At 39.2% G+C, this 16,768-nt stretch overlaps 1 protein-coding gene and 1 pseudogene across 6 annotated transcripts in view; one reads left to right on the forward strand and one right to left on the reverse strand.

Moving 5' to 3' along the window:
- CAMK4 (calcium/calmodulin dependent protein kinase IV) overlaps window positions 1–16,768 on the forward strand; it is a 241,101-nt gene that overhangs the window by 111,248 nt on the left and 113,085 nt on the right. For all 6 annotated transcript variants that reach the window (XM_059175644.1, XM_059175645.1, XM_059175647.1 and 3 more), the window contains exon 3: window positions 1,022–1,100. In XM_059175644.1, coding sequence (XP_059031627.1) covers window positions 1,022–1,100 — 79 coding nt within the window. The remainder of the gene's footprint in view (window positions 1–1,021; window positions 1,101–16,768) is intronic.
- On the reverse strand, window positions 7,634–8,061 carry LOC131832527 (calmodulin-1-like; annotated as a pseudogene).

Below are 16,768 nucleotides of genomic sequence, written 5' to 3' on the forward strand. Positions count from 1 at the left end.
AGAGAACATCAAGACCACACTGTCTGTTTTTCAGTGTTCTCCTTTTAGTAACCTCACACACGTGGACAATTACTGAGTCCCTTCTTGCCATTCTCCTTTACAGGTAAACATTCTGTACTTATCTGAGTTTTTTAAACAGAAAGATCTACTTTTCGTCTATATATTCTTAACCATTTCTGTAATATTTTCCCCTGGGTATCTCACATAATTATTTCTTTTAAAAATTTTATTTATTTATTTGACAGACAGAGATCACAAGTAGGCAGAGAGGCAGGCAGAGGAGAGGGGGAAGCAGGCTTCCTGCTGAGCAGAGAGCCCCATGCAGGGCTCCATCCCAGGACCCTGGGATCATGACCTGAGCCAAAGGCCAGAGGTTAAACCCAGTGAGCCCCCCCCCCCCAGGTGCCCCTCACGTAATTATTTTTGTTAGGCATATATAAATAAATGGTAGCAATTTTCACCAAGTTGAAAGAGCCAGAAGCTATGTGGAGCTAATGTTAACACCGGGAGAATGCCAGGGCACCAAATGAATTGGTGTAAATTCACGGGGTCCCCCTTCCTTTGGCAAGTTTGCTCACTGTCCTGACCCTTACAGCCCAGTGCTGAACTTAAACTCTCTTCCTGAAGCTGTATGGCTAATTTGAAATTGTAATTTCATACCTTTATGAAAGCCCAGGGACTGTGAAATTTGGAGGATGTCATCCAAAAGTGATGTTCACCTGAGGACCCAGGTTATTCCAGAGCCTACTGAATGCAGCGGCCCTGGGCATGTTACTTGTATAGGGATGGGCCAGAAGGAAAAGAACAGACTGGAAAACCTAGATTTTTTCTGAGCAAACCATATTCAGTTGTGGAAAAAAAAAAAAAAAAAAAAAAAAACCTATTGGGCTGGTCCTGTAGTAGAACTTATAAATACTTGTCAGTTATGAGGGTAACTGCAAGAGAGATTTATTTTCAAGCTTTCCCCTTGATTTCATGTCCAGAGCATAACATTTTCTTTTTGTCTTTTTCCCCCCTCAAGGGGTGCTACATCCATTGTGTACAGATGCAAACAGAAGGGGACCCAGAAGCCTTATGCTCTCAAAGTGTTAAAGAAAACAGTAAGTTTATTTTATTATATAACAAACAGCATCTCTAAGGGATCTGTGACCTGGAGAAGCCAGGAACCCTGATTCACAGGATAAAGAGGCCAGAGAACTACTGTGTACAGCTAACTCACTTGAAAGTGCAGCCAAATGAGTTGTTTTCTAGTGGAAACTCCATGACTCTTTGAAAGCGACTGGATCTGAGACTGGATGTGGTTGTGGGGAGAAGTGTGGCAAGGAGAAACCTTTAGAACTGGCAGGTAGACCTGGTATACTTTGTATACTAGTAATGTACATATGTACATATATGTGTACACATGTCCATATATGTGTGTTATGCCCCAATAATGGGTCCGTGATTAAAGGAGTGAGACTGATATAAAGCAAAGGTCAAGCAAAGCTTTATTTCACACCAAGCGTCAAGAATCAAACCGAACGTTTGGGGACGCACCTCTTACAAGAAAGGGTGACCCTTCTCTGTTTCACAGAATAGCTTTTAAGGGCAAAGGCCATGCGGTCCAGCTTGGTCTCGCACAGGTGACCAATGAGATTGTAACACACACGGGAAACTCCACAGTGAGGCTAGGTGACCAATTGAATTACAATTTACCCTAGTAGATATTTGAACCAGCCTGTTACACCTTGATTAGGATTGGTGCCAAAAAGGCTCCCAAAGGGCAGGGGACCCATACTCCTTGGTAGCTAGGGAGACAGTATGTAACCCCCCACTGATTGATGTCTCCACCTGGCCTGACCCACCTTTGTATCTGGGCTTTGTTACCTGAAGCTGGTTTCCAGGACTTGTTTTTAAGTAAGTCCCCTGAGGGAAGGGGAGCAGGGAGAGTTTCAGAGTTAAACAAGATTTTTGTTTAACCTCAATGGAAGCCTCTGGCTAAAATATAAAAATATAAAATAGGTCCATACAATGTGTACAGATAAAGAATCTCCATAGTTTAGTATAGTAGACATGCTTGCTATTTTAAAAAATACCTAAATGAAACACAAATAGATGTATTTGTGAAAGGAGTCATCAGCTTCTAACTTGATTTTCAAATGTTGGGTTTGCTTCAATTAAGTGCAAATAGACCAATACTGTTGTTTCTAGGACCGAGCCTGCTCATTTAAGAAGTCTCTGTTTGAACAAGAAGGAAGGATTGGGTTTTCATATTGCTTCCTTTTGCCATATGCTCATAGGTGAGCCAAGGGGGCAAAGTTACTCTGGCTCATCTCCAATGAGGTACAGCAGGTGAGAGTTCACGATAGAAGTGGCAGCATCTGACACCAGCATTCATGATAGTCCCTGTATCCCAGAGAGTGTTTGTCAATGCAGTGCATGGCTATTCTCTGTCTTGAAAGAGTTTGCCTTTATAAAACCACAAAAAACATAACATATTCCTTTGTAGCACATTCTTCCTTTCTCAAATTCTATGTGAACACATATGTGAAATATATATACTTCTGAAAACCCAGCTGTAAAGTATACTGAGGAGAGAAATATCATAAATCTTGAAATCAAATGATACCTCTTTTAGGCTGAAGGATTTTTATTTTTTTTTCTAATATCACCAATTGTTTATGTATTGTCTGGCCCAGGGAAATTTTAGAAATTTTAGAATCTCATACAATGAAGAGAGTAATGGCAGGGTGTTTTCAATTGAGTAGAAGTAGAATGACATTTTGAAACAATCTGTTAGAATTCGAAGCCAGAGCAAACTAATAAAGACAGTTTAAGTGAAGAATAATAATTTAAATGGCAGTTGCTACTATAAACCCAAAGGGATTCCTATTTGGTGTAGGCAATAATTTAAGTACTCCAGAATGTAGAGGAATCTTTTGATTGATAAGATTTGGAATTTTCTCTTAAATCGATTTCTTAGAGTCATAACATTTATTTGAACTAAGGATTATCACAATTTTATGAAGTGGAACTTGTAAGTAAATATCTACTTTTTATGAAGATAAATAAGCATGTTTTAGCAGTGGTCACATAGATGTTTTCGGACTTGATTATATTCTTTCTTGCTGGTTAAAAAAACTGTCAGTAAAATTTGTGAGTGGTTGTTTTGTTTTCAGAGTGGAGGAAACTTTGAAAGGGATTAGCTGTATGGATGTGTAGAAGAATCACTCAGAAATGGTGTTTGAATGCTCAGAATCCCAAAGTACGAAGAGCTGGTTGAGAAGTTTATGTCAAAAATCTTTGGTTGAATTAGATTAAGAGACAGGAGAAGACGTTTTGTGAGTTCGTGAGTTATTCACTGGGAAAGTAAAGCTCTGGTTTGCCCTTGCTGTCTTCTCTTCTCCACCTCTGTTGTGGAAACATCTTCCTCAGAAGACAGGCGGGAAGAAAATGTGGATGGGAACCAAGTGTCAGATGGAGCTGTCGAGTGGTGCTGGAAGGCAGATGTTGTCAAACACTGTCACTGCTGTGCCAAATGGAATGAGAGAAAATCCCCTGGAGAAACCCAAGCTTTGAACATGAATTGGATGGAATCTCCAGCATTGTCTCCTAGAATAAACCATGCACAGAGATGTGTAAATGAGAGACCAGGAGGCAAAACCTCAAAAAGGAATTGCCTCCAGCGCTTCCTTTCTTATAGGTCAGGAGGACAGAACTTCCTTCTTTAAATGAAATGAATGAAGCCTAGGAATCGCTTTATAGAAGAAAAGCAATGCAAGGAAAACAAACCATTTTCCTAGTGAATTCAGTTAAAGATCTGCTCTTTCATGAAAGAGGAGACTTTAGAAATGGAATTATTTAATCAATCTATTTATTAGATTGAGCCACATAAAACTACCTCTCTTAAATCATTTTTTTTTACCTACAAAAAATGGCAGTTTTTGGTGGTTCAACTAATAATTTTAGGACCACTATATTACTTTACTGGATAATTCCTCTAGTCTTCATTTTATGACTAGACCTAAACCTAAAAGATCCGAAAGATTGTCTATCTATCTGATGAAGTCCCAGAACCTAAGTTAGGTTCGGTGGGGTGAGGAGGTTCGGAGCCGACAACTAAAGAAAGAATTCTTAAGACGTCGTTGGTGCAAAATGGTGGTTTATTAAAGCACGGGGACAGGACCCGTGGGCAGGAAGAGCTGCTGCCCCGGGTTGTGAGGGTAGGCACGTTATATACCCCACGGTTGGGGGGAGGTGGTGAAGGGATGGGAGACTTCAACAGAGTTCTCACATGTTAGGGAGAGCCTACAAGGTGCTGGGGGGAGTCCTTGCCCTTATGGCTTGATCAATGTCGTCCTTAGGTCAGGTATTAACATCAAGATTGTTGGGAGATTCTTGGTGGGGCATTATGATCTGGCTATCATTTACATTCCTTTCTACTCCAGTCTCCTCCAGTTTATGGTGGGAGGGGGACATTAGGGCTTCAGGAACCAAGAGTTATTTGCCTCTGGAAATTTGTGCTATTGATAAGGTAACCTCCCTGTTTAGGTCTCTAGGACATCTTGTAGGGCAAGGGAGATTCCTGTTCTGCAGGATTGCGATCCCTGCACGTTAACTATTTATCGTTTTATGGCAGTCAGGGGTGCCTGAGGAATGCTCACATATGGAGGGGAGGGGGTGCAAGGCGCCAGCTTTTACTTTGTCCTCAGCCAGCCTCCTGCTCCCTCATCATATCTATTTATCTACCTATCATCTATTATCAGCTAACTGTGAGAATTTCCTGGATCTGCTGTAATAAACTACCACACTGGGAAGCTTAAGACAATGGAAATTTATTCTCTTAGAGTTCTGAGGCCAGAAGTCTGAAATCAAGGTTTTGGCAGGGTCAATACTTTCTAAGAGTGCTCAGGGAGAACTTGTTCCATGATAAAAACCCTGCACCAACCCAGCTCTGGACCTCTCGGCGTTATCGGCAACGAGCGGCGCAGAGGTCCAGGTTCGAACCTGCAATAAACGACCCTTGCTGATTGGCTTTGACTCACGTCTCTGGTGGTCTTTTAAGGTGGGGGTAATATTCAATTGGCATTTCACATGCCTCTCTCCTGCTCCTGGTGACAGAAACTTGCCTTGCAGATGTGTCACTCTAATCTCTGCCTCTGTTGTCATGTGGCCACCTTCTCCCTTTGTGTCTGCAACTCATCTTCCCTCTGCACATTGTCTGTGTCCAAATTTTCCTCTTAGAATGACACCGTTCCTGTTGGATTAGGGGCAGACCCTACTCTACTGTGACCTCATCTTAAGTGAACTTATATCCACAATAACTCAATTTCCAAACCAGGTCACATTTGGAAGTACTGCTGGTTAGGACTTCAATATAATCTTTTTGGGGGGGATAAAATTCTGCCCATAATACTATCTATAAGAAAAGACTTCCGAGGTGAATTTCAAAATATGTATTCAATCTGTTATTTGAAGATAAGTGAAACTTATATCATATTCAAGAAAGTTAATAAACCTAAGAAAACTCAATCCAGTTTATAGGTGATTAAATTCACATATGAACACTTTTAAGTCCAAGAAAGATTTCTCATCTCTTTTATAATTATTTGATAACAATAATCCTCTTTCCCAGGATCTGTTTAAATACTTTTTAAAGGCAATTTGCCCAAATTTTATTTTGTGGCAATATGATGTACCTTTCTATAGCTTAATATTTGGAGAAGGACTTAGTTTACATTGACAATAAGAGACTTACTCCTAATTCATCACTGAGTATCCGTTAGGCACTTACATGTCTGGGTGATAGACACTGACTCTCATTTATCCACAGGAAGATAGACTAAAGCACTAGCTCTTATGGAGAAATCCATATTTCTTTGGTCATCAGGTAAGGACAGGGTTAATGCTTATAATAAACACAAATTGTCATGTTTAGACAGTTGGGTATTTTGACTAATAAAAATGTCTTTATGGGAAATTAATGTGTAATTATAATAAAAATATTTTTAACTGACATATTTTCTATATGTATATAATACCATATACTTTATATATAGACAACTATACTTCATAGAATTAGTATACATTAAAATACATATTAACCAAAGTAATAATGTCTGCAACTTACTTTCAAATACTTAAGCAACAAAAAATTATGTGAGTAGTGTGTGTACATATGAGGAGAGAAAGAAAATATAGCAAAAATCAATAATTATTGAATATAAGACAATATACTAGCATCCATGCTGGGTATTTCAATATCTCAGTATATATGAAAATTCTCATAGCCAAAAATTTAGGTTAAAACATACTTCGACATTGACATCCTATTTTATCATAAATTAGCATTTCTTCTGGCCATTCAAAAAGCATTTCAAAATCTTGCAGTTTCTAAAAATGTTATGGTAAACTCCAGTGACTCTCTCTATTACAAATGTATTGAAGTGCCAGAAAATTAGTTGAACCATCACTTTACTGAAAAACCTAGACATTTCCAAAAGCAATATCTGTTCATCTCATTGTGTCATTAATACAGACAAAGTTTTGAGGACAGTAAGAGTAAACAAAGAAGAAAATGAATTGAAAGGCTTTTGTGATCATGAATTTGTTTAATTTTTCCTGCAAGTATTCAAGTTCCTTGTACTGGTATAGTCATCAAATCCCTTGGAGTGGCATCCATACTCTCCTCTTGGGAAAAAAGTGGCCTGTTTTGGAACTTTAGCTTTGAAACAAGTACAGACTCATAGGCAGTGCCATTTTGGTCACGCCAAGTTCTTTATTGCCTTGCATAGAAGAACTAAGTGATTGCAGATATCAGTGGAACTTGTTCCATGAACTTTGTAAAACATGAATCAAGGGTGAAGGAAACAAGGCTACCTTTTTTTTCCCTTCATTCATGAGCCTTTATCATCTCCATTTTATGTGATATTTAGAAGAAATTGAAGTAGAGAAAAAGGACTTACAAAGCTACTACCTCAGATTAACAATTTAGGGACATTAAAGGATTCTAACTAGCACAGCTATTAGGATAACCCATGATTTAGAAGACAGAAACTTTGGGGGGGGGTGGTAAATTGTAATTTTTTTATTGGAAAACAAATCTACAACTTGAAGTGGATTCAAGGCAAATTGTTCCATAAGCATATTTTCTTCAAGAGGCTAAATGAAGTTTAAAAGCAAGCAACAATAGAAGAAAATGTTTCTGGTACAGGATAAGCAGTACAAAAAAACAGTGTATGAGTACCTGGATAATATCCATTTTGCAACAGTGCAACTTTTAAGTGCATATTGTGACTGTCCATAGTCCACTCAGAGTTACAACTCCACACTTCAACAATATGCTGTCAGTTCCCGAAGAAAACTACTTAAAAAGGCATAACCCAGATGTTTCCTCATTTGACCAACTCCCTCTAAGTTCAGATGTGCAGAAGGGCTTAGATATACCCAGAGTAAGCCACATTCAACATGTTACTTGATCGATTTTCCAAAATACGGTTTCAAGAAAATGACAGTAAGGTAATGGAAGAAAGCATGGAGAAGTGAAGTCCTCATTATTGCACGTGCATATTTTTTGACAGCATTTTACAGCCAAGTTACAAAAGGCAAATAAACAATTTTGTACAAGAAAGTGAACACATTCTGTATAGCGTCCTCACTTCGCTATCATCATTTGTACAAGCACTTCATAGTTTGCTTGACCATCACCATCAAGATCTGCTTCCCTGATCATTTCATCAACCTCATCTGTCAGTTTCTCTCCCAGGTTTGTCATCACATGGCAAAGCTCTGCTGCCATAATACAGCCATTGACATCCTATCAAACACATGGAATGCTTCTCTAATTTCTTCTTCACTTGTCCATGCCTTTCATTTTTCTTGCCATCATTGTCAGAAATTCTGGAAAGTCAATTGTGCCATTACCATCAGCATCTACTTCATTCATCATGTCCTGTAACTCTGCTTCTGTGGGATTCTGCCCAAGAGACCTCATTACAGTTCCCAATTCCTTTGCTGTTACAGTTCTGTCACCATCCTTGTCAAATGGCGAAAAGGCATCTTTGACTTCTGCAATCTGCTCTTCAGTCCTCGGTCAGCCTGTAATATGTCATTCAGCTTGCAGCTGCTGCTTGGTCAGAGTGCTGGCGTCTGCCTGTTGCTCTGTTGCTCTGGCGGTGTTGTCCTGGCAACTCCCTAGACAGAAACTTTTTATTGATATCACATGACTTTCGAATATGCTGAACTTAAAACTGTGCAAAATGAGAAAAACAGATTCGAGAAAGTGTCAGAATTTGAACAGATTCAGCAGAAGGAACCTTCAGTTTGGACTGAATTTTGCTGAGTTAAATGGAATCACAACTTTGGAAGAATGGCACAGTGATAATGCAGTTACTATTTCAGGAGTGAGTCACAGGCTTTACCTTTTTTCCTGAGAAGTACATACCTCAGGTCATATCTAAATAATCACACTTCAGCCCCATCCGTATAGCTCATATTCAAGAACTGAGTGAGATTTAAGAAAATCATGCTCACCAATCATTTATAGTGTCCCTGGAATTTTGGAGACAAATATTTGAATTCTAGAATTGAGATGAAATTTCTAGCTGTATGGCTCAGCTCTTGGAAGAGATTGCATTCAGCTTACTGTAAAATCCGTGCCCTTTCATGAAGTACCCAGTACTGAGTCTCAGTATATAAAACCAGAGTCTGAGAGCCAATCCCAGAGTGCGAGTTCAGCATGTATAGGTATTCTGACTCTCCTTAAGAGTGATTGTGTAGTTGTGGGGTGAGCTTATGGGCTCTGGAGCCAGACAGATTGAGTTCAAAATCCCTTCTGCCACTTCCTACTTGTGTGGCTTTACAACAAATTATATAAATCTCTGAAATTTAGTTTCTTCATCTGTAAAATGGCTTCAAGATCATCGAGCTCATAGTGTTCTAGTGATGATTAAAGTGAGATAATTTGGGTAAAATATTTCTCAACACCCAGGAAGTTTGTTATAAATGGGAAAATTATTTTTATTATTGATTATAAAGGCTCCACACAAGCATTTTATATTATGATAGTACCCGTTCCTTCTTTGCAATTCTGATGTTCTCATTTGCTTCATTTAAAACTGAGTGGTAAGCAGCACCCGACACATTGTGCAATTCTGGATGAATAAGATGAATTATATTGTTTTTAGAGTGTTTTTAAAATTTCTGCCAAAATGGGTGCATATTTTACTACTATTATCAAATTCAATCTGGTGCTAAATAAAAATTCCTGATCCTGTGAACTCCTATGTAAACAAATCTTGGGGGCTTGTGATTACTAGATTTAGAGTGCTTTCAACCTTATGGTTCTATCTGTTTCTCAGCATTGGAGCAGTGTGACTACATCCACAGTGTAGAAGCTGTTCCAGGTCTAAATTTTGCCCTATTTTAGTTATTAGAATGTAATGCTACCTATCAATTTCTGTGAAGGTTTTTGTTGAATAATTTAATTTATGAGAAAATGCCTTTGACTTTTATAAAATTTCCATAAGTGCTAAAGGATGAAAGAGGCCTTTCTTCTGAGTTAGTTGAAGACACACACATTGTGATCTGCTAATCATTCTGTGATTTAGTATTTAATGTCTATTCACTTTTCCTTATATTCTTATGAGTTAACTATTTGAGTATATAACTATGATGTTGCAGGAGAATTTGAAAGGTTGTTCTCCATTAAATTACAGAAGATACATCGTCCTGTTCCCAAATTCTTGGTAGGTGAATCTTCAGGTCATCTCCATTAGAGGAGATTTCCAGAATCCTCCATCCTAAAATAGAGATAACACCATTCATCCCACTGGGTAAATTTGGGATTACTTGCTCTTGTCTCTTTATGCCTAGCTTTTGGGAACACAGAAAACTGCCCATGAGCCGTTTATTTTCCATTTGCTATGATGTATGTAAAAGAGATGTCTGGGTCCATCTGAGTTAAAGATATGCATCTATTAAATGATGCCATAGCCACTTTTAACCACTCATGGATATGCTCTAAAAGTGAAGTCAAGGTCTCCTTTGGTCAGTGAAGGAAAGGAGAATATAAATCTGTAGCTCAAATAGACTTTCTGAGCCCAATTGAGATCTCAGAACACATTAAGGAAAGTCGCTTGCAGATAACAAGTTGCGTCAAGTGAAGTGAAACTTCTTCAAGCATTCTGTCAGTTGAAACCTATTATTTATTTTCATAGGAACTGTTAAGCCAGGTTTCCTGGAATAGGAACAGGGAAATTTTATTCAGTTTATGACAAGTATATGTCTACAAAAGAAAAAGGTGGTAGTGGAGTGGAATGTTAAAAACTTGACCTGATTTATATGCTTTAACCATTCAGAGATCCACTTGGAAGTCTGAACATTCTTTCAGAGAATTAGTTGTTGCAGTTTGATTTTTTTTTTTTTGTAGAAATGCTGCTGGAATCTGTCACAATTTAGTTTGCTTATCTGTCTTCTCATTATATGGCTCTCTCAACAGTATTTTGTTGCCTTTTTAAAAATAAACACCTTAATTCAGACAACCTGCTGTGAAGGGTAGTGAGAGATGGGGGAGAAAGAGAGACTGAGAATATAGGCTCATGCTCGGATACCGTTGCCTGAAAGGAAGCACACTTGGCTGTGACACCAGCGACTTAGATGATCACATTTAAACCTCTAGTATTTTTTAAGTAGTGGGCAGCTTGTTCTAAAGTGATCTTCACCCTAAAAGGAAGATGTTTACCTAGCCACAAACAGGAAATCTTATAGGAAGAGCGTATGTTGCCACACCCAAGTAGAAGAAAGAGATTAGAAACTTCTCAGAGAGCTGAATGTGAAAGGCCTGTAACCAGAAGAGAGGTGTTGGGAGCATGAAAGTTGAAAGGAACCAAGGTCAGAAGATCAGAGCTGGGGAGTTGTACCCAGTGGTCCACAACCAGAGAGCTGAAGACAGCCTGAAGGAACACAGCCTACTGGCCTCAAACCAGTCTTGGGATTCATAGTTTACTAGGAAAGAGAAAAACTATAGAATTAGTGTTAACAGAGAAGAGCGTTTCAATAAATTTTTATTTTTATATTTATGGTATAATGCTGAATGATGGTCAAAGCTGCATCCACCCAAACAATGTGAGAAGAGAGGGGAGAAAGAAATCTAAAAAAAAAAAAAAAAGATAAAGTCAGGGGCGCCCTGGGTGGCTCAGTGGATTAAGCCGCTGCCTTCGGCTCAGGTCATGATCTCAGTGTCGTGGGATCGAGCCCCGCATCGGGCTCTTTGCTCAGCGGGAGCCTGCTTCTCTCTCTCTCTCTGCCTGACTCTCCGCCTACTTGTGATTTCTCTCTCTGTCAAATAAATAAATAAAATCTTTAAAAAAAAAAAAAAAAAAAAGATAAAGTCATGAAACTCGAAAACCACTAATCTGCTAAAAGAGAGGAAATGAATGCTGTGTGCAGGGGATATTAAATAGAAGAGATTCAAATAATTTTCACTATTGAATTAGGTTTTGTAAAATTTCACAGGCGAGATAAACACGGCACCAGGCGAGCTAGGCACAAGGCAAGATTTATTAAAGGCAGTCTCCAGCAAAGTTTCAGGGCTCAGGAGAAGGGGAGCCAGGAAAGTTACGCCGGGAGGAGGTGGGCACCCTTGGGTTAGGTTCCGCAACTCACAGAAAGAGAGAGGGAGGTGGTGCCTGGGTGGCTCAGTGGGTTAAGCCGCTGCCTTCGGTTCAGGTCATTATCCCAGGGTCCTGGGATCGAGCCCCACATCGGGCTCTCTGCTCAGCAAGGAGCCTGGTTCCTCCTCTCTCTCTGCCTGCCTCTCTGCCGGCTTGTGATCTCTCTCTGTCAAATAAATAAATAAAATCTTTAAAAAAAAAAAAAAAGAAAGAAAGAAAGAGAGAGGGAGTCAGGGAAGTTGCACTGGGAGGGAGTTGGCGGGGGTCTTTTATCAGGCCAAGGCAGAGCAAGGGCTCACATCCATATTTGGTGATTGGAAGGTATGGGGTGAGGGCTCCTGATGCTCCTGTTTCCTGCATAGGTATTAGGTTATCTATGGAGACGTGACCTGGGCGTATACCCTTTTGGCAGGAGAGTCTAAGGTTAAGGAAAGAGGTGGGGAGGTGACTGGAAGATGGTGGCCCCGGCGGTCATTTCTATTGTTCCTCCTGCATTCCCGGAACTGTGGACCCAACAGGTTTCAACTGCCTTTTTTTTTTTTTTTTTTTTTTTTTTTAAAACTAGTGCCCTCAAATCACCCTATGCCTCTTCAGAAGTTTTAACACTGAAGGAGCATGGTGCTAATAAGAATGGTGCCCACATTGATTGTTAAACACTGTGTGGCCCCATTCACCTGTTAACACAACGTGCCCCTTGGGAGTATTTACTTATGGGAGTTTTAGAAGAAAGACATGTCCAAAGTACACAATAGGATATAGAATTTGAACCCAAGGCTTTTGAGTCCCAATCTGGGTCCTTTCTATTTATACCAGTGAGGTCCTGATAGAAAAAGGCAAAAAAAAAAAAAAAAAAAAAGAAAAAAGAAAAAAAAGACCAAAGGTAGGAGTGATCATGGCCCAGATCTGACACTGACACTGGATATTGCTCTTTACTAAGCTGATAAACGATGAAGAAAAGCCTTTGTTGACACAGAAACTGAGAAATTGAGTGTATTTTTAAGTCACACTGGTAACAAAGGTAAATAATATTCCTTATGTGCAGAGAACACAAGCAACATATTTCTTTTCCAAATTGTTGTTAAAAGTTTAGTTTAATGAGTTTCAGCACACAATATTCACTACCAAATAAAGAGGAGTAACTGGGGCGTGTGTAATATGCAAACGATACACATTGCTTGGTGTGAATCTTTGCACTTTGTCTTTTTTAATATTTTATTTATTTGATTGAAAGAGGGAGAGCAAGCACAAGTAATGGGGCAGGGGGTGGGCAGAGGGAGAGGGAGAGTCAGGCTCCCTACTGTGCAGGGAACCCGATGTGGGGCTCAATCCCCAAAGCACTCAGAGATCAGGACCTGAGCCAAAAGCAGTTGCTTAACCGACCGAGCCACCCAGGCGCTCCTCTTCACACTTTGTCTTAATGGTAGATGGAATACAGTGACCCCAGGCATGGCTGTGTGTATGAAATTCCAGTTTCTTCTCTGCTGCAAGTGTCCACATCACAAGATAAGTTTAGTTAAAGCTTCTCATATTTATCTCTACTCCAGAAATCTGAAAAATGTATCAAATGAGTTTTTATATCTACAGTGCTTCCCCACACACACACACACAACATACCAAGCTGTCATTGGGAAGATTTTTTTTTTTTTTTTTTTAGATTTTGAGATCGGAATAGCCTAGAACTATTTTCCCATAGTAACATGAGGACACATTTGGGTATTGTGATCAGTGTCAAGGGAGGGGCATACATAATAAAGTACTATAAGTTGTGAATGACTTTTTTCATTGATAAAGCAGATCCAAGGTTACTATTGTCATCTTTTAAAATTTGACATTTTTATGAAGGGGAATATGGATAAGTATCAAAATTTACCTATCACATTTTTATCTGCCAAAAAAAAAAAAATTAAAGTATCCTCTATTTTCTATGACAATTAAAATTCTTCCCAAGACTAGTGCCCCTGGATATCAGAAAAGAGGCTTAAACTTTCCAGCCAAAGATATCTCAGTTTTTCCTCATTTAAAGAGTCTCTATTAGTTTAAAGGAATTTCTGTAAGGTAAATATTCAACATAAATCTGTCTCAGAGCTATTTCTCCCTTGCTCTGTTCTTTCTGTGCTTGCTTAAGTAACCCACAGGGGCATGGTCTTTCCAGTGAGGATGAAGTACCCATGCATCTAGACATTACCAGATGCTGACTGTACTAAACTCCTAACCAAGTGAGGGCCCCAGCCGCTAGAGACAGCTGGAGATACATCATAGGGTCACATGATGGTCAGACATTCAGGGACAGGACCAGACCAGCCAGGCAGCATAAAATCAGAGACTAGCCCAGTGTATGGATCTGTTCCTTCTCTGAACCCTGACAGTCCTGGACAGTATCAGAGAGGGAACAGTGCTAGGGCATGATCATGGAATGTTGTGCACGTCCACCCAACTACTCACGCATGAGACCTTAAAACTCTGAGCCATTTAACCCAGAACAGACTTAAGGACAAACTACTGGGAGTACGGGGAGGATGTCCATATCACTCTAAAGAAAAAAATGTTCAGAAGAACTGAGCTAGGGGCGCCTGGCTGGCTCGGTGGGTTAGAGCCTCTGCCTTCGGCTCGGGTCATGGTCTCGGGGTCCTGGGATCGAGCCCCACATCGGGCTCTCTGCTCGGTCGGGAGCCTGCTTCCTCCTCTCTCTCTGCCTGCCTCTGCCTGCTTGTGATCTCTGTCTGTCAAATAAATAAATAAATAAAAATCTTAAAAAAAAAAAAAAAAAAAAAGAAGAACTGAGCTAACACACTTCAGCTTCAGATTTCTAGAAGTATCTAGTCTCTTCAGAAAAGTGAAGCTCTGGGATTAACTCATGTTAAGATGCTTCTTCAGCAAGGGAGGCAAATCAGAGGAATACTGCCCTGGAGCAATATCAATAATGGAAATTTTTTTCAAACCTTAAATCATCAAGATTTCTACTATCTCTTTCTTTAAAATTCTGGCTCCAAAGCATGATTATATTGCTTCTGGGGTCATTTAAAATCTTTTTTTTTTTTTAATCAATAACCCCTTGCTTTTCATTTTTAAGAAAGTTTTTAGCATCCTTGAACAATATTAACTAGCATATTTGAAAGCCTTACTTATCTTAGTAAGAACAGTTAAGGAACTTCTAATAAAGATCTTAATAGTAATAATAAAGCTTCTGATAGGTTTTCCCCTATTCAAAGTTAGCCTCATAAGGGATTCAACCCCAAGATGTAATTGATGGGATTTAAAATAATAATGTTTATAAGGGTATATTTTGTCTTTGTTATTTTATGGATTACAAAGTCATAAACTTTTTTGAATGCCTAGTCAGTTTTATAACCAATAGATGATCTCTTAGTTTGAGAATTAAATGGATATTTCAGGGCCTCTAGAGTATACAGAGTCCTACCTACCCCTCACTTCAGATGGTTTCGGAATTTTACACCTGAGTCATTGCTGTCCAACTGAAATAAATACAAAATCAAAACTAAACTTTGTATTTCCATGCCTTTTTGATAACTTTAAAAGCATTTTGAAAAGCACTATCTTGACCACATAAAAACTACTAAAAGTCACTGATCCTGGCAGGCTGGGTCTGGGGACCCAGAGAGGTCCTGCAGGACCAGCCACGGGGGTCCCTGGCTGCATGCAGAATAGAAATCAAATGTGAGCCAGCAAGAGGTAAAAGCAGAGTTTATTGCAGGTGTGGAGAGCATGCAGTTACAGTGCCTGGAGACTCAGAAAGGAGAGGATGGAGTCTCGTCTTTGTTAGAGGATGAGTCTCTTTTTTTAATTGAGGATCATGATCTGGTGTACACGTCCTCTCAGTCATCAGGAACCACAAAGAACAAAGATGAGGGCCAAGTGTTCTTGGAGGCTGGGGAACTTGACATCGAGATGTCCAGTGCTGGTGATCTGAAATAGGCATATGACAGCCGTATCTAGTCCTTCTTACCGGGTTCTTCCTTAGATGCTATCTATTCTAGAGAAATCAGTAACTCCTTGTCTTACACTACATGCATTGAGGCATGTACAAAGTGGTGGTGCAGGTCCTAGCAAGAACAGAAGAAGGAAAAGGAACAAAAAGCAGGTCTTTTTATGCATTCTTTCAGTTTCCCTATCTCAGCAGTAAAAGAGAATGATGCAGTTTGTTAATTTCTAATAGGAATTAGAATTAGGACATTGCTGATACCCAGGTCTGAAGTAACTCAGGTGTGACCTCAGCAGTCAACAGTGGTTAATAAATGTAAGAAATTGGTCTTAAAACCTCCGTGGAGCTTAACAAAAGTAGTGCAGTTCTTATCCTAATCTTCGTAAAAGGTGAAGGAAGGCATTTAAATATAAATGCAAACAGATATCTGCTCCCCTATTTTATTACGTTCAAATAAGATTATATTGGATACAGTTTAGGATTTTGATGAAGATATCTTTCATTTTTAGAAGAAAACAGGAACAAAACCATATTTCAAGTTTATTAGACTTTTTCACTTACTACTACTGGCACTTTCAAATATCCTAGTACTTCTAAATTTAGTTTGTTTCAATTACAGTAATTTTTATGGAAAAACACAGAAAATTGAAAACAGAACACTAAGAAATATTCACCTTACTTTTACAAAACCCTTTCAGGAAATGCACTGAACATCTACCATGAGCCAGGAGATTTCAATATACTTTAATTTACTCCTTATAACAATAATACTGTAGATAGCAATTATTGTCTCTGTTTTATCTATGAAGAAATCAAAATAACCCTCAGGATAAATGATTTTATCAAGGACTCTAAATGGCAGAACCAGAATTCAAGTTGCATTTTAAAATAAAGTACAACCATGGATATTCATTACAGAATGATTTATATTAGTAGCAAATTTTAAGAAATCCTAAATATCTAATGATAAAAATAGTCATACATGGGGCACCAGGGTGGCTCAGTGGGTTAAGCCTCTGCCTTCACATCAGGTCATGGTCTTAGGGCCCTGGGATGGAGCCCCACATCGGGCTCTCTGCTCAACAGGGAGCCTGCTTCCCTCTCTCTCTCTGCTGGCCTCTCTGCCTACTTGTGATCTCTTCCCTGGGTCAAATAAATAAATAAAATCTTTTTTAAA

Source organism: Mustela lutreola, chromosome 5 (genome assembly GCF_030435805.1).
Source record: "Mustela lutreola isolate mMusLut2 chromosome 5, mMusLut2.pri, whole genome shotgun sequence".
Taxonomy (NCBI): Eukaryota; Metazoa; Chordata; class Mammalia; order Carnivora; family Mustelidae; genus Mustela; species Mustela lutreola.